Source organism: Epinephelus moara, chromosome 6, assembly GCF_006386435.1.
Source record: "Epinephelus moara isolate mb chromosome 6, YSFRI_EMoa_1.0, whole genome shotgun sequence".
Classification (NCBI taxonomy): Eukaryota; Metazoa; Chordata; class Actinopteri; order Perciformes; family Serranidae; genus Epinephelus; species Epinephelus moara.
Genome location: NC_065511.1, coordinates 29247223 through 29265443, shown reverse-complemented (window position 1 = coordinate 29265443; position 18221 = coordinate 29247223). Strand labels below are relative to the sequence as shown.

General features: G+C 40.7%; 1 protein-coding gene across 1 annotated transcript; it reads left to right on the top strand.

Annotated features, from left to right (window-relative positions):
* Window positions 1-176: 176 nt before the first annotated feature.
* On the top strand, window positions 177-15640 carry dedd1 (death effector domain-containing 1). The gene is made up of 6 exons (XM_050047465.1): window positions 177-327; window positions 673-860; window positions 1666-2183; window positions 2334-2462; window positions 2928-3068; window positions 13611-15640. The coding sequence occupies exons 3-6, from the start codon at window positions 1709-1711 to the stop codon at window positions 14015-14017; spliced, it is 1152 nt and encodes a 383-aa protein (XP_049903422.1). The 5' UTR covers window positions 177-327; window positions 673-860; window positions 1666-1708; the 3' UTR covers window positions 14018-15640.
* Window positions 15641-18221: the final 2581 nt, after the last annotated feature.

Sequence of the window (18221 nt, the reverse complement as noted above, 5' to 3'; positions counted from 1 at the left end):
TTTCTGTATGGGAGGCGATGTTTTACGGGATGAAAACTGCCAGGACTTCTGTTTTTCCTAGCGACAACCTCTCTGACAATGCAACTCAAACAGCAGACTTGGGATCGGCTGTCTTTTTCCCAGTTCAATCGACTCGACAAGGATCTCGTGGAGAAAATCTGACCGCAGATCAGTAAAGTTAAAACGTGACCCAGCGTCATCGAACAAGCGGAGGGCTGTGATTGGTCGGTTTTTGTGTGTTATTGTGCAGCTGTCAGTGCTGCTGCACGGTGCTGTGGGAGTTGACATACCATCCAACGCTCTTGACGAGGAACGACAAGTCTAAAGGTACATTAAATGTTTAATTGTCACTTTAAAATGCACCGAACAATTTTATATCAGTTTGTATTTACGTTGTCATTGATATCACCGAGGGGGACCCGTCTCCATTACGGCCCGTGTGTAGCTAACGTTAGCTAACAACGTTCTTAGCTAAACATAACCGTTAATATCCGTTTGTATGTTTTATAGCTAATGCATCGGAAATTTCTTCACTTAGTGAAGGGGATATATGCTTAATGTGTCATATTGCACCAGGTTTAGTACTAGTTATTTTCTTTAAGCAGGGTCATTAAGCAAAACAGCTGTTGAAGGGCGTATTGTTTATGCCTGTCATGTTTTTTTCCCCCACAGACAAACGTCATTACGTAACGTGCCAAGGGGGTAATTTGCTCCAACATTTGCTGCTGGGTGGTGGAGGAACGCCTAACGTTAGTCTCCTTGACTTCCAGCTGCCTTACGACGACGACAAAGCTCATTCACAGCTGACACAAGTTACCATTGCATGTTTCAAGACGGAGTCGAGGTGACTCCGAAAACAGGTAAGTCTGCTGAGCTTGCTAAAACGGGCTTTGAAACAATGTAGACCGCAGCACGAGCGTGACACTGAAATGTCACCATAACATTAACATGTTAGCGTAAACGGCGTGCTGTTTTTTTTTTTTTTGCTAGCTGCTAGTTTACGAGGAATATGGGTTACAGCTTTTGGCTGCCATTTGTCGAGACATGATATTTTTCAAGCTTTTCAAGGAACCACTCACTTTAACGTCGCACTGTAATTTATTTTTTTTGTTTAACCTTTAATTACCCAGAAAAAAAAAATTCTTTTTCAAGAGTGTCGTGGCCAAGACAGGCAGCAACGTAAGTTAACAGTGAGACAACACAGAACAAATATAGATGTTAAAGATGTAAAGCTCTAAAGCAAGCATTATTAAACACAAAATAAGATTATTACAAAGAAAAGCCCAAAAGTATGTTAATATATGCTAGAAATGAACCATAAAAACTCCAAAAACAGCAGCTACACATGATAACAAAGACCAGCTAAGACATACCTTGACATTGGCATTTAGAACACTGTGTGTATAAATTCCTGCAATTTTGTTTTGAAACCGCTGAGAGGAACCAATGAGTGCATAGAGAGTTCAAACTTAGGTGAAAAAGTTGTAATTTCTACAAGAAAAGCAGTAAAGTACAGCATAACTTGTTTTGGTGGTTGCATGCCTCGTTGTGCTAAGCGACTGGTTACAAATCATATGCTGTTATTTCCTGACTTCTCAGCTGGAAAGTTAGAGTTTTAAATGTCTAATGGACGCCTTGTGTGTTTGTGTTTTTTATCCTGAACAGTTTGACACAGGTGGGAAGGTGGAGAGGGGCTGTAGGCAGACCCATGGCCGCAGTGCATCACCCAGGGTGTCCACTCAGGGACTCACTTTACTGGGATGAAACAGAGTGCCTGAACTACTATGGGATGTTGTCTCTCCATGAGGTCTTTGAAGTAGTTGGTTGTCAGCTGACAGAGACTGACATTGAAGTGTTGTCATTCCTTCTTGATGAAACCTGTCCTGCACCACACCCTTTTGATCCAACTGGCTGGATAGTTGAGCCCTGTGGTGGCGATCCAAATGACATGGGCATGTCCCCGAGTCCTGAGCTTCTAAAGGCCTGGATGCGGTCAAAGCCTCAGGGCTCCCAGCATCCCTTTGTAGCCTCATATAAGCCCAAGACTGGCCTTGACCTGTTGTTGGAACTGGAGAGGCGAGGATACCTCAGTGATGGCAACCTGGAGCCACTAATGCAACTACTCAGAGTCCTTACACGTCATGACCTGCTGCCTTTAGTGTCCCATAAGAAAAGGAGGACAGGTGAGGATTAGTCATAGGGGTGCTCATTACCAGATTTTGAGATTATGATGCGTGCTTTCAAAGTTGCCTCTCTTTACGATAGCGTGCTAGAACATGCCAGCCATAACTGCATTCCTGCCCTAATAAGCTTGATGATTGTTTTGTTTACAGTGTCTCCAGAGAGATTTGGACAAAGTTATGGAATAGAGCATAGAGAGGTGGTGTTCGCCTCTGGAATGCAACACAGCTACAGACCAACAGAAATACCTCTTTCATCTTTCACACAGCATTTGAGAACTGGTAAGTATAGCCTACAGTGTTTACACAAACCTTTTTAATCAGTCAAGAAATGGGACTGTCCAGTGTCAGTGTTTATCATTCCTGACAGCATGTCACATTTTTACACTGCACTTAAAGCCAGGACCTGTTTTTTGGTGAAGAGGCAATGGCATCCTTTCTGACACTTTGTTCAGTCCCTCTGTTGTGCTAGGAATGTACATGTACAGCATTTAAGTTGAAGTAGTTTCCCCCAGGTTAAAATGTAGTCCAACTTTGGTGCTAATTTACATACATTAAGCTTGTGGGGAACCTTCTACAGGGGACAGAAAGTATGTTTGGATCAAGTATCAGCAGAAACAGATAAAAATGGGGTGATGAACAGAAATAGGGCAGATAGGAACAGAAATAAAATAGCAAATACAGCTCCATCCATGCTTATGTCTTATTGTCTAACTGTACAAACTCATTTCATTTATGTTCTGTCAGGTGTTTACCCTCCAATGCCTGGGCCATCTGCTAGGAGGAGGAGGAAGAAGAGGGGAAATGGCTGGACCCGCAGGCCCAAGAAAACAAGCAGACAGGGCCCGCCACTGCTTCCACCGCCACGGCCACATAAAGAATCCTGTGGTAAGTGTAGCCCCTGCGTTCTTAACCTGTCTGTCTTTTAGCTTTTCTTTTCTTGCCTTCCTATCTTCATCCCGCCATCTTCTTTTACACAACATTTTCTTTTTGTTAACCACATAGGCTCTAGTTTTGTTTTCAATGTGTTAACAATTCAATTCCTGTTTTGTCCTCTCAATTTTGATGTTGTTTGTCTACGCTGAACTTCCATTTGAGTTAAGGAGTTTTACACATGAAGTCTAAATTTTTTAATTTTATTTTTTCACACTGCAATCCTCAAACATCTCAAGGCACCAAAACCTTGTGTGTCCAGTGTTTTATTTTTAACTCATTATGAAAATTTGCATTGTAAAGCAATGACTCAACTGTATGCATTCGCTGTTGTCTGTGTAGAAAGATACGTGTAAAGAGCAGGAAGAGAGGCATATTACTAACAATAAATTCAATCAATCAATTTTATTTATAAAGCCCAATATCACAAATCACAATTTGCCTCACAGGGCTTTACAGCATACGACATCCCTCTGTCCTTAGGACCCTTGCAGCGGATAAGGAAAAACTCCCCCCAAAAAAAACCTTTAACGGGGAAAAAAAACGGTAGAAACCTCAGGAAGAGCAACTGAGGAGGGATCCCTCTTCCAGGACAGACAGACGTGCAATAGATGTCGTACAGAACAAATCAACATAATAAATTAACAGTAACACACTTAAGAAAAAACAGACTGCTTACTATAATCCATTTGGTCCTAAATACCAGCTGCCAATCCACCAGCCACACTAACACTGTTAGACAAGCATACAGTGGCCTCTGAACTGCACTGAATCTAATTGAAGGACACCTTTGCCAGGTATGCCAGTGTCAATGGGAAAACATTTTTTTATCCCAGTGTGACACTTACTGAAAGCCATCTGGCAGCATTAGAACATGAAGCTAAATATTTGAGACCTTAACTGTGAATTTGGTGATATCATCAGGTAGGGCTGGGTGATGTTGAGAAAATGAAATATCAAAAGATTTTTAATCAAATACGTCAATATCAATATTGCGACAATATTGTAGGGTTGACTATTGGTGCATTCACAAAATATTTACACATTGAGATCTTTGATAAATAATCATCAGTAATGTGGATATATTTTTGATTAAGTGGCTAAAGATAGATAGAACAGCTAGAATAGTTTGGTGAGTTCAGAAAAGTACATCACTTAACTGTAATGCAGCCTTTAAAACCAGGAAAAGACAACACATATTCAAAGTTTAAGATGATATCTAGTCTTTTATCTCACTATCAATGTAATATCAATACATTGCCCAGCCCCAAAGTCCACACTTTAATTGTTGAATACACTATGAGGTTTGCGTGTGAGCGCTTGTGTCAAACTTACTTGTTAGCGAAGTTACGATTATGCTTTGGTCGGACAATTCAATTTAGTCTCTCATAGCACCAGAAAGTCAACACCATGTTCACTAACGGTGCAGCAGATGCTGACTTAACATCACAAACACCACAGAAATTCAAGGACTTTTTCTGATTTACAACTTCAGCAAAAAATGGCACACAATTGATCCAACTGCTGGACACAAAGAAATGCTCGCACTTCTGTTTCAGTTGACTGGCATCTCTTTCAATACTAATACCTGGTGTTTTCATTGTCACACTCTGACTGTTGAGTTTATACTTACAGTATCTCCTTAACTGTCTTAATTAAACATGCAACATCAGGGAGATTTTTGTGCCCTGTCTATTTTTCCATCTTTACATTCTTTTCCCTTCATCTTACCTTTTCTCTAACCCATTGAACTATATTCAGCTGCTGCTATTGATGAGAGCGCAGACTGGTAGGTTGTGGCCTGTCCCCTTTGTCTATTCTGTGCTGAAAGAAGTCATCCAGTCTCCACTAGATGCAGCCCTTGTTCTGCTTTATTGTCACGCTTGATACTAAGTTGTCACAAGAGTCAACTGTCAAACCTCACATATCATCCTGAAAAATTCTTTGAGCAGTTATTCGAAACAATCTAACTCCTGTTGCCTGCCTTTTTTTTATCAATCAATGCTAGTTTCTCTCAGCACACTAAGGTTGAGATAACACTAACATCAATTGCCTTCTGTGTGAAGTTTCCTTTGTCATTCATGTAGACCTTCTGAATCATTTCTTTTGAACGTCCATCATTGCCTGTTGGTCAGAAATACTTACTAAAAAAAAAGGACTGATGATTCTTACTCGATTTAAAATAAAAAACAAAAACAAATCATCTAACAATGAAGACAGCCCATCTTAGCTATTCAAGATGCGTAATGTGCCTGTGACTATAAACATGTTGCTGTCTTGACTCCACATTTGATTCCACCAGGTTGACTCAGGATTGTGACTCAGATCGAGTAACCTAAGACACAGTGGATCATGGAGACAGAGGGGGAGACTGAGGAACAAAACAAAAAAGTCTGTCACTCCACTCAGTCCATACATACCGCAGTGTGCGTGATCAACTCAGTCATGCGCTCGCTCACGAGTCTGGGCCGATGCCTAAGGTAAAAGAGGCTCTCCCCCTTGTTACAGCAGGGGTTGGTGCTGCCACCTTGCTCTGTATTCGATGCTTGTGTATCATAATGTAGCTGCCCCCCACCCTATCCCCCTCAGGAAACGTCTTTAGTGTTGTGCACTGTGGATGATTCCTTATCTATTTTTGACATGGGTTGTTGGTGTCAGTGTTTCACGGAACTGACAGAGTCCTCAGCAGCAAGCCTCAAAGATTTCCAAAGAGTTTTCAGCTGTTTTCGCAACTTGATTTTTCAATGAAAATCTCTGGACAACTCTAAGTTCATTTGATCTCACTAAAACCACAATAATGGGGATATATGTAGAGAAATGCATGTTGAATTTCCTGATATTCTTTGTGGATAATAACCCTGGTGAACTTGACACATTTTCACAAACATGGCCAACTAACTGCTGTCTCTGTAACCCAGTTAGCATTTAAAGGGAAATTTCAGTTTATTTCAACCTGTCTCCTATCGTCCTAAATTTGTTTCAAGTGACTAGTGACATAAAAATAATAGTTCAAAATCACATAGGAAAGAAGCAAGCACTCTCAAAATAAATCCTCTCAACAGGTGCACGGCCAAAAGCAGCAGAAGCAGCCAAAAGTACCAGAAACACAGACGTTTCGACAGAAAGTCTTCTTCAGTGTGTGCACACTGAAGAAGACTTTCTGTCGAAACGTCTGTGTTTCTGGTAACGCCACCCAAGTCGATTTATTAAATTTACCAAAAGGACATTTGTGAGTGCTGGCTTCTTTTCTTTTTTCTTTTATAAAAATAATAGTTAGCATGTTAGCCGTTAGCCTAGATACAGCCGGGGAGCATAGTAGCGTCAGACCTGTTAAAACATAAGTGAACAGGCAACTTTCAAATGCAAAGGTAGTCCACTAAACAAGCTTTTTCCCACAAAGACCGCCTCATATCGTTAGGATAAATATCAGAGAACATATAGAAAACGACATGCAAACGTGTTGTCTTACCTTACCGGTGTGCTGCCATGTTTGTTTACCATTTAGCTCTGCTTTCCAAAGCGCGGCCGAAATATCGCGAGAACAAGCAGCCATCTCATACCGTGCCTGAAATCTCGCGAGAACAAGCAGCAACAGCTGGAAGGCAGAACCGGATAGTAGCCTGAAAAGTTCCTTCATTTATTTTATGAAAGATTTATAGAATAATGGCTGACTTTTTGCCAGACTTCGACTTTGTGGAGGAGGAATTTGATTTTGAGTTTGATGGCCGCCCTTATTTATTTGAGCCAGAATACACTGAGGAAGAGCTTAGTGTAATTGAAGAACGGAGGAGGAGAGAGAGAGAGGCCAAACAGGTAGAGGATGAGAGAGGAGGAATGGCTGCTGCAAGGCTGCGTAGCTATGGAGATTGGTGGTGTACCTGTGAATGCTGTGCCCCAGTGCCCACAGAAGAGGAGTGCCTCTGTTGCAAGGAATGGGACCGGTTGCAGCCTTATTTTCAAGGTCTGGATGTGACCGAGGACGAGACACCTCCACCTGGAGTAGTATCCAGCTGGGCTTTATCTAGAGCTCGCGAGATATATTTCGGCCGCGCTTTGGAAAGCAGAGCTAAATGGTAAACAAACATGGCAGCACACCGGTAAGGTAAGACAACACGTTTACATGTCGTTTTCTATATGTTCTCTGACATTTATCCTAACGATATGAGGCGGTCTTTGTGGAAAAAAAGCTTGTTTAGTGGACTAACTTTGCACTTGAAGGTTGCCCGTTCACTTACGTTTTAACAGGTCTGACGCTACTATGCGCCCCGGCTGTATCTAGGCTAACGGCTAACATGCTAACTATTATTTTTATGTCACTAGTCACTTGAAACAAATTTAGGACGATAGGAGACAGGTTGAAATAAACCGAAATTTCCCTTTAAGACCCAAGCACAAAAAACTTTCACAGTTGTGCAGTCATGTGACAAAAGAAACAGAAGTCGATATTTTTTGTATACTATGTTGAAAAATAAAACTTATCTTTAATGTGTCTGATGTTACAGAAAATTAGTCGCTTGACGTTGCTGATTATAATGACAACTGATCTCTACCAGCCAGGTTAATACTTAACTGGGGAGCTCAGTGCTAATCATTCCAGTGTACTATTATGTAATTTAAATTTTGCGTATTCTTAAATGCTGTTTAAATGGAGTTTGCAACTTGTGTTACACGAGTTGTGATAAGGTAAATCATGGTTGTAAAATTGGGAAGACTTTAGCTGTTATCAGAGCTGCAATGGTATACAAGAGTGGGAACATGATTTAGGACTGGTCCTGATATCATTTACAGCAACAAAAAATTGATGGTAAATATATTCTGTAAACAAAACAGGAAGACAACAATTAATTGCTTTTGTCTAGTTTATCTTAAGATTATCTGTGGTGAAGGTTTGAATTAACTTAATGGTTAGAGTTGAGATCTTAAAGGCCAGATGCACCAAATCGACGTCAAAGAACTAGTGGTGAAGAAGGTTGACCTTTGCGGTGCCTCTCATCACCTGTGACCTGTGGCAAAACAGTTGCACTGAACACACCACAGCGACTACAGCCAATGGCCAGTGAGCACAAACATTCTGCGCCTGCATGAAAGGAAATTACTGTATATCAGCAGGTGGCAGTTCTCTGTATTTGTTATTAAAAAGGGAGCTGGAAGACTGACAGGATGGATGTTCTAATCTCAGTGCAGAACAATGAATTAATACACTTAAGTGCTTAACTTGAAATAATAATGCCCAGTCTAAAACCTGCAAAAAGAAAAAAATATGTTGGACATGTTTGTGAAGGTGCCAGCTTGTGCCACATGTGGGAAATCTTGTGGGGCCATCCTCTCCTCTCACACTATCTTCATTACAAGTGGTTGTAAGCATCTGCCTCAAGATTCAATCAATGGAGTTCATACTGGCTAAGTGAAACTTCACGTAAGCCAGCTCTGGAGTCTCAAGTTAAAAGACGAATGCTTATTTGGCACAGACACTTGTCCTTTCATAAGGATTGGTCCTGTATTCCATTTCAAAAAAATTCTAAAATGGCTGCCAACAGCCAGCTGTTTCAAAAATGCCCGTGTAACCTTTTTTACTCATGCAGTTCTGAGGAAAATAACCCAACAGTGCTCTGCTGAAGGAAGCTCCTGCTGTATCTTATCTCTGTGCCCTGTGTGAGCCCTGGGTGTGCGTTTGTCAAGAGGGAGCAGAGATAGATAGGGCGGTTCAGTCCAATGCTGGCCCCTAGCTTTAAACAGACCTCAAATACTTTTTCTTGTCATGATTCATCTCTCAGATCATTTTCAGTGAAGTATCTCAATTACATTCTGACAATGACAACTGCTGTTACAAATGCCCATAAGGTGTTTGTAGCCTCAGCTCAGTAGCAGTTTTGTACTACCTAAATGGGGTGCTTGTGAAGGCCCTTACTTGGCTTAATGGACATTTCTGATTAATGTTATGGTTGGAGCTTAAATAATGGGTTGGTGAAGGTGAGGGTAAGGGAATTGGTCAGGGTAAGAGTCGTCCTAAGCATCCCACTTAGACACTACCATGTTATATCGTAGAGCTACAGTAAAGCTGAGCTGATTAACTTGTCAGTACCAACTATTGCCCTGACTCAGACCTCATTACAACTAAGAGAAGTGAGTGCTGTGCCATGCCTGCTTGATGTTGAAAAAACGACCCAGTCGACAGATGTCCAACCCACTTGTGCTTGTCTCTTTCTCTCTTTCTCTCCTTTCTCTGTGTTCGCAGTTCTAAACAGACCAACCTGTGTGTCAGGAAAACAGTATCCTTACACACAATCAGAAGGAGAGAACGAACTCTAAATGCTCAAACTACGCAAAATGGTACAGAGAGTGATTTTTGTCTATGGGGGGAAAAGAGAGAGTTCTGTCTGCCCGTCTCTCAATGCTCCCCTAACTCTCCACTCTCTTGGTCAGTCATTCAGCAGAAAAACGGATCGATAAAGAGTTGAAGCTCTCCGTGCCAAGTGACTCCTCGTAAATGGGTACTTAAACTTTTTTTTTGGAGGGGGTGGGGGGTTGAGATGGAGGAAGCCAAACGGGCTTGGTGTTTAAAGTGAGAAAATGAAAGCTGTGCTTCCTAATGTCCTGTCTAAGTGGATGTCTCTGTGTCTGATGAAGCGTGAAGTGCTCTGTAACCCTAACAAAATGACTATCATTGTGTTCCTGTGGTTTTAAATGGCCTTCTCCTCAGTGCCACTATCTCTACCTCCATCCTGCTCAGTATGAAATGGGAAGGCTGAAATGGTGGCCATCCATAAATACAGTAATTGCATGAAGGGCGGTTGTTTATCATAGCCACAGCCTTCAAACAGTGTAATGGTCCAAAAGGTCAAACTGTTAACAGTGCTTTAACTTAATATTTCCATGCTTAATATTGTATAAGAGTGCAAAAAGTTCGGTGACATGGAGTACTCCAACCTCCTTTTAAGACCAATGCCCTTTTTGACATTTTGTGATAAATCAGAATACTGAAATCCTTGAACACATCCTGTCACTGCTTATTTTACAATGTTCTTGCAAGGATATTGTACAACAAAATGTTTTCACTCCCTCTCCTTGTTTTGCAACATTGAATCACAGTGCATGCCTTTTTAACACAAATTATCAGATAAAGACTTTGTCAATGTGAAAATAAATCTGCACAGGTTTGTAGAATGTTGTGCTGAAAAGAACATCTTTGTCATAGTTGGCTGGCAGACTGCAGCAGGTTTTTCCTCCAGGGTTTGTCTGTATTTTGCTGCATTCAATTTACCCTCTACCTTCTTGAGCAATACAGGGCCTGCTGCAGAGTAACATCCCCACAGCATGATGCTGCTACCACCACACTTTACAGTGGGGATAGTGTGTTTCTGTCAGTGACCCATGATTGGCTCATGGCAAACACATAATACAAAATTACAAAAAACTTTTTTGTCAGAATACAAAAAAACTTTTGACTTAAGTTTCAGAGTGTCTTGCATTTGTATTTTCAATGCTGACCTCTGCACTACAGCTGTGTTCACTTAGTCCCTCTCAGCTTGTTCAGAGTTTCTCTAGGCACTTCTCTAGTGGCCATCTTCACCCGTTGTTGCATCAACATGCAATATTTAAGTACATCATGCTTTTTGTAGATTACCATATTTTTTCATGACCGATTGTTCTACACTTAAGGGTATTGTTGCTTTAAACTTTTTTGTACTCTTTCCCTTACTGATACTGTTGAGTGACCACTCATTAACAGTTTTCATACTGATTGTAATGTTTGTCTTCAATCCAATCCCCAGAACAAATGTTAGCATTGTACATTTCTGCAAACCATGGGTATGTAACATTTGTTATGCAGTGGATATAGTGAAACTTTACATGTCTTGGTTAGGAAAAGATCACGTTTGGGCTTAAAATACTTGCTTTTGGTGGCACAATCCTTGCAGAAAACACAGCAATGTTTTGGTAAAAACCAACCACTTTTGTGGCAGTGTCCCGGCTGTAAATGCAGAAATGTCTCAGTAAAACAACAACCATTATCATGGTATATTCCAGCTAGAAATACAGCAAAGTTTCAGGAAACAACCACCACTTTTCGTCGCACTGTCACCAATGGAAACAGGGATGGCTTGTTAAAAAACACCCACATTTGGTGGTTTAAAAAGCCGCTGGAATCTCAGTAATGAATAACAAACAAGTGGTTTGTATTTGTTGTTTTTAACAGTGTTCTGCAGCCTGGCAGGTGTTTTGCTTAAATGTCATGCCATCCACACTCCACTCTTCCTCCTGATGACAAAGTCAGTTCGTATCCTACCATACTATGTCTTAGAAACTAAAATATGATATGTATGAAACATATAAATGTAACATATTTGTGGTTTGCAGAAATTTACAACGCCAACATTTCCCACTGGTGACTCACTGGCTGTTCGCAATCCACTGTTAATCAATGTTGTAAAACAATTAACATAAAAAGAGGGATGAATACTTGGTATTGGTGCTTTACGTTCTCTGAGGACAGTTATGATCTAACAAAATAATGTTTCAGACTTGTATCTGTGTGCATTGTCATTGGATTGACTTGAAGAAAGGCAGAATAATATGAGTTATTTTTAAGTTTGATAATTTGTCAGATCACAATCTAATGTCTCTGTAAAATGTCAGTGTTTCATGTTCTTGTACCATAATGCCTCTATGAAGAAAATACTTTTGCCTCTTTTGTATGAGTAAACTGAATGATGACCCTCCATCTGCAAGTCTTATCTCCAACCCTGCATATTTTAAACATTTCCTAAACTATATCGATTAAGCGTCTCCTTTGAGCCAGTCCTCTGTTTTTATAGTAATCTAATTACAGCCTTATGAAGCAGGGATGCAAATGCCAGTGTTTGGTTATCGCTCTCCTACAAATGTTAAGACATGCAAAATCAATGCCTTAATTCAACATTTGCATTTCTAATGTTGACATTTTCCCAACTTTATCCCTCTGGAGTCTTGTGCCATTCCCCGCAGCTCCAAACAAAATATGACTGAAGAGGGGGTAAACGTGACTCTTGAGTTGAAACATTTATCAGTGGAATCATAGCTACTGTGGACCTTGATAAGTGTTCAAGTCGGGTCCTTGATGCACTGTTTTAATGATTCTGTACCTTAACTGAGACTCCAGTCGATGTCTTCCCATCAAAGACATCTTTTTGTTTCCCTATTATGGTTTCACCTTTATTAAAAATGTCTGATGGAGAGCATTAAACACGTTTTAGTTGATGCAACTATGGCTTTGAAACTCCTCAAAAAATGTTGCTACCTGTGCAATGAGACATTGATGAGGATGTTTCCAGTGAAACGGATATCATTTGTAGTAAATACTGTTTACCTCTACTAAAGGGGTTTTGAGTGGGAGGCGTGGATTTTTGTTGCAGCAAAAGTCGTCAGCAGCTGGTTTCCACTCGAAGCTCTGGAATAATGACATGGGGGACGATCTCAGCGGTGCTCTTACTCAGTACAGTATGTATCCTCTGATCTTTCTCGCTGTGCTGTTGCATGACCACCAATCCTATTACCGCGGATCTCCAGCAGCTATCTGTTCTCAGCATTTAACATGTTGGTCAGAATGAACCTGCTGCTTTCAAACACCAGTTTGGAACAGAAAGCCGCTCGATACACTGCTAAGTTGCTCTCCTTACTGGCACAACAAGAATTTGAATGTTTTCATCACATGAGCTTGAACCATGACTTATGTAAGCCACGCAGGATGTCACACTCAGAGTTCTCATGCATCAGTCTCTTGATTACTGTCGTCTAGTTAACAGCTGACATTTTGAATTGCCTGGAAAGAAAAGGGGACTACACCACTGGTTCAGTTGCAGAGTATTTCTCTGGGTGCTCCAACATGCCATATTCACCAAGAACAAGTTGAACGGGTTGCAGCAATATTTAGCACAAAAAAATGCACACAGTCAGGTTGGTCTAGCTCCACTGCCTCACATAATTATCAGTTTGCTTTGCGCTGCTGCAACATAATATTTGCTCTTTTGTTAAGAGAAGTATCCTGACATATTTCAGTGTACAATTTCCAGTCCAGTTAGAAGTCAGCTTATTGGGTCACAGTCTCCTTTTGGGAACAATGTGCTTTTGAACCCCATTTTTAAGCCCCTGCTTAATGTAATGCTAACATAGAGGAGCTAATGAGCTGTCTTTTAACATTTTTGTCTTGCCCCTGTTTCTCTTCCTTTTTGTTTTGATTTCATGACCTTCCTCTCTTCCTGTCTGTTGCTTTACCTGGCCCTCTCCTATTTGACTGTTCCCATCTTTACACTTATTCCGTGACCTTTCCTCCTCTTTCCTCACCCTCCACTACTGTCTTCTTTTTCTCTTTTCTCCTCCCCCTTTTCCTCACTATACCTCTCCATCATTATTCACTTATGTCCCTGTACTCTCCCTATCATTATTTCACCCCTCAACTTTCCCCTCCCACACTGTCACCCCTATTTTCCATCACCGCTTCCTCCTGTCTTCCATTATCAGATATCCGCCTGCGTGTCCGTGCTGAATACCTGGAGCATGATTCGGCACTCCGCGAGGGTGTCTCATCGGACAAACGGCAGCCCCTGGAGCGGCAGTTTGAGTTGTTCAGCCAGGCCAACTCGCTGCTTCGTGCCAGAGACCTGGGTTCCATCGTGTGCGACATCAAGTTCACAGAGCTGGACAACCTCGAGGCCTTCTGGGGTGACTACCTGAGCGGAGCTCTGCTGGAGGCCCTGAAGGGAGTTTTCATCACTGATTCCCTGAGGATGGCAGCAGGCACGGAGGGTGTCCGCCTGCTGATCAGTGTGGACCAGGATGACTACGAGCAGGGCCGAATGCTACTGAGAGTAAAGAGAAGGCTGTCAACCAGTAATGGTGGGAACACAGAGACTCACTTGGCTGTATAGACTGATAAGACTCTTTTGGGTGTGTTATACTAACTTTGAAGAATTACATATTAGGGGTGCTATTTAAAGTTATGTTGAAAATTTTCAAGCATTTATGAGGCCTCCTTTTGTAGGTGCAATTCATGTAATAATCACTAGATGGCAGCACTTACCATTGGTTGTTAAGGTTCATTACAGGCCTCACATTTTCAGAATTGTCAGTTTTTTGTTGAAACATTACCACAATTTATGAAAGAAAATTGAATAATAATGAATCAATGTGCTCTCCCTTGGGATTAATGCACAGGTGCTACTTTGTAGGACACCAGGATGAAACAGGATGTATCAAGATATTTCTTCTTAGTCTCAGTGAGAACAGGAGCATGCAAGCCTGTGCCTAAAGAAGTGGTAAGCCCCTCATAACATTATCATCTTAAATAAATAAGGTTAAGACAACTGCTGTGCCACAGATAACAGAAAATACCTCAAATAACTATGTGGTATGAACACATCCACATGCCAGACTGTACGTCGACACAGACTAAATGGGCCACAATCAGATCAGTCACTGAAATCAAGCATTTGTTGACCATTTTGTCCATATTTATTCATGGAAAGGTGATTTCAGATTTCAAGATGGCTCTTGAAATTCTCAAAATACAAACCGACAACCCAACAAATCACACTTCACCATTAGACAGTCATTTGGGTTCCATTGACATTATACTTAAAGAAAAATTATCATGTTAACTGGCACTTTTTAAAAAAAAAAAATTAAAACTGATTTAAAGAACAAAGAAACACACCAAGAAAAGTTTCTGATCTTTAACAATGTGAGAGAATTGAACACCGATGAAAAAAGTTGGCTGCTCTCAGTACAGATTGACCTCTGTGTCCAACTTTAGAGAGCCTAGTCCACGCATAATACACCTAGATAACAAACACTGGGATTCTCAGCCCTGTGTGCCACGATAACCCGACTTGTGATTGCCGTGGTCAGTGGATACGGCAGTTGCCAGTAGATGACAGCAGTGATTAGGGCTAGGCCTCAGCAGACCATGGAAGATTCATCATCCCAAGCTTGTCAACAGCAACCCAGGATAATGCAATGGCGGCTTGTGTCTGGGCTTCCAGCTAGGCCTCAGCAAGTGCTTCTCTCAGCAAGTAAAGCACAGGACAGTGCGTCGGTCAATAGAAGTGATGTTGGGGAGATCAAAATCAAAAGTGCACATCCCAGCTCCACTCAGCCCTGCTATGTAGGCCCAGTAGAGTGGCTCACGGACAGCTGTCTACCCACCCTGCTGGAACTAATGCCTGGACTTCACTCATAGAAGACGATCAATAAGGCCCCTCCTCTAAGTCCCTTCATACAGGCACGACTTAAGCAGGCAGACTTGCTACTGTCTGAAGTGCAGGGCTAGGCAGAGGGAGGGACAAAGGACATATTTCCATGTTTACTTCATTGTGTTTTTCATACTAAGTTTGTGAAAGTATAATTGTATTGTTTATAGTAGAAAAAGAAACTAATCCAGGAGAACATTTTTGTTAAAGAAATATTTCTTTTGTTATGCCACTTCTTTTTGTGGAAATCTTTATATATGAGATATTATTTTGGGTGGATAATAAAGCTTTGATGGCGTTAAAGCTGTTTGTTTTCCTAATTACTGATGTCTATTTTGTCAATAACCAAAACCACTACAAGTTTAATGTTGGCCGTCGGTGTCGTGCAAGAGAAGAACGTTCTGGAAACACGTCTCACGCTTGCATTACTCACACCCCCACTAAAAAATTTAATAAAATGTCACCTCATTATCAACGTTGTTAATATCAAATAGGAAACAATCTTTTACAGACAAGCTGTTGGATACCTGAAGTACTCGTTAAAACCGAACTCATAACCAAGCAGATAGCTGTAACAGTTTAAAAAAAATATAAAGAGAATGAAAAGATAAATTATCACCAGCACAATGTGTATGTGAGTGTTTTCCAGCTGTTTTGCCTGTAGGAAGTTATAAAAGTAAGTCTTTTAAAAATCTAACTGAAACCTCTTAAACTGAGCACCACATCTTATCTCCTGAAATCCCTCTGTCTTATCTCGAATCTCCGTCTCACATTTTGTTATAGTGCTTGTTTCTGTTATTTTTCCCCAGTTTTCTGAATTGTCATTTTTCCTGGTCCTTCACCCTCCATACCTGTATTAGTGGGAGTGTGCCCTCTCCCTGCCCCCAAACGGTCTGAAGAGGTCCATCGAATGCAGGTCACCGTGGATCAGATCCTTAATTATTTCTCCTTGCTCTAAGCTGTCAGCACGATGAAACCAAAGAATGGTGTGTGCTTCGAACATCTTATCAAACTACCTACCCTTGTGCTGTATTTTCCTCCCTTACTTGTACATTTCGCTTGCTTGAAGGCCCAGCAATTAATGCTTTTGTAATGGCCTAATGACATGAAACTGCTGGTTTGTGTCTTGAGTTGTGTGATGCAAGGCATACTTTTTCTCCCAAAAAAATTTGCCTTTTCCTTTGCATCATATTGAGTGCAAACACTAAACGTTTACACTAAAATTTTTGCAAACAGTATGTAGAATAAATTATATTTAATCTCTGTGAGATAATTTCCCATAGATGGTAATTAAAATTCCATTGAAAAAGTCAGCAATCTCAGGTGAAGAAACTGTGAACAATTTACACACAGAAGTAATGTTTTGGACATTTAGCTGCCATTTTTATCCACAAAAATAACGGTGATAAAGCTGATGTTGGGAAGGATTCTTACTACAATCACATTGAGTGACGCCTATTGTAAGGCTATTTTCTGGCCATCACTAAAATGGATTTTAAAGTGCTTCTAATTTTGTTTTCAAATTACCTTACAGATTACATTGCCAATATCCTCATAGCTAAAGTCCAGTCCTCATTTGAAATTGTGCACTTCTCATTTAGCTTTTTAGAGAAAATGAATGCCATGCTTTTCTGTATGACATTATCCTTTTTTTCTTTTTTTCTTTTTTTTTTTCTTTTTTTACAAAGATTATATGGCAGCTCCGCAAGATCTTATCATGTAGGGCAAAAATAAAGAGGGAGCATTTAATTCCTTACTTATGTTAACTTGTATATTTTTTGGGATGCTAATATTACTAAGAAATAGTACAGATGATTAAGTAGGACTATATGTAGTTTGTTTCAATGTAATATAAAGACATGTATTTTATATATAAACAATTTATTCTTTATGATATGAAATGGGGTCTTTGACTTATCGCCGGACCTCTTTGGACATAATTAAGTCCTCTGATGTAGACCAACACAGTCCTCGAGCACATGAATAAATAATGTAAATGTCGGCTAAAGGGCACTTTGAAGAGTCACCTCATTTCACTCGGAAATCTAAGCAAGCACTGTGACTGGTGGCTTTTTCTAATTAGTTCATGACAGCATTTGAGAGCAGTGAGGGATCCTCAAAATTATGTGATACCAACACCCAAAGACACAGAAATAAACTGATTTATTTATGATTTACCATTTGTTTTAGTAACCATTGTTTTTAGTTAAAGTTAGTAATCTATCTATTGCAGCCATTTATGCTGTGCAACATAGCAAAATAAATTGTACATTTCAAGGCCTGTTCTTGTTGATTTAGTTTTGCTTTTAGATCTCGTGTCTCTTTTGCTTTAAATATTTAGTGCACTGTTAAATCCTTGTCACTCACTGACTTTAAGACACCATTATTAGGTATGTTAAGAACACTCTGACCACACCTGCCCTTTAAAAAAGCTGCAGAGTGTACAAATTAAGTTTTATTATTGACTTGCCATCATGGAGAACAATAAGCGAGACCAACCCTCAGGGGAAAACCTGATAGGGCCGTTTCTACGCTGTTCAGAGTACGCCTGTTTGATGGCCAGCTAAACTGCCCCAGGCCTGCCTTGGGGAAAACTGAGATTTTTGAAAGCCCAGTTCTCACCACACCCAGCCTTAAAGCAAGACCAGCGATGTGATGCCCACAGGGAGACCCAGGCACTCTGTCTGAGAAGTCTGCGAAACTACAGAGATCCAACTCAAAGGATGCTGCCATGTTGCTCCTCTGAACAATGACTCCCTCTTGGATGACCCTGCCACTATGAGAGATTTGTTTGTCAAAGAAAATGGGGCGCATATCTGGAGCACTCAGGAACATTACGCTCACAAATATCCAAGGACAAGACACAGACAGAGAACCATCAACA

Coding starts and splice junctions, on each gene's coding strand:
- dedd1 (XM_050047465.1), top strand. CDS start 1,709: ATGGCCGCAGTGCATCACCCAGGGTGTCCACTCAGGGACTCACTTTAC. Junction 2,184..2,333: donor CCATAAGAAAAGGAGGACAG/GTGAGGATTAGT, acceptor TTTTGTTTACAG/TGTCTCCAGAGAGATTTGGA. Junction 2,463..2,927: donor CACACAGCATTTGAGAACTG/GTAAGTATAGCC, acceptor ATGTTCTGTCAG/GTGTTTACCCTCCAATGCCT.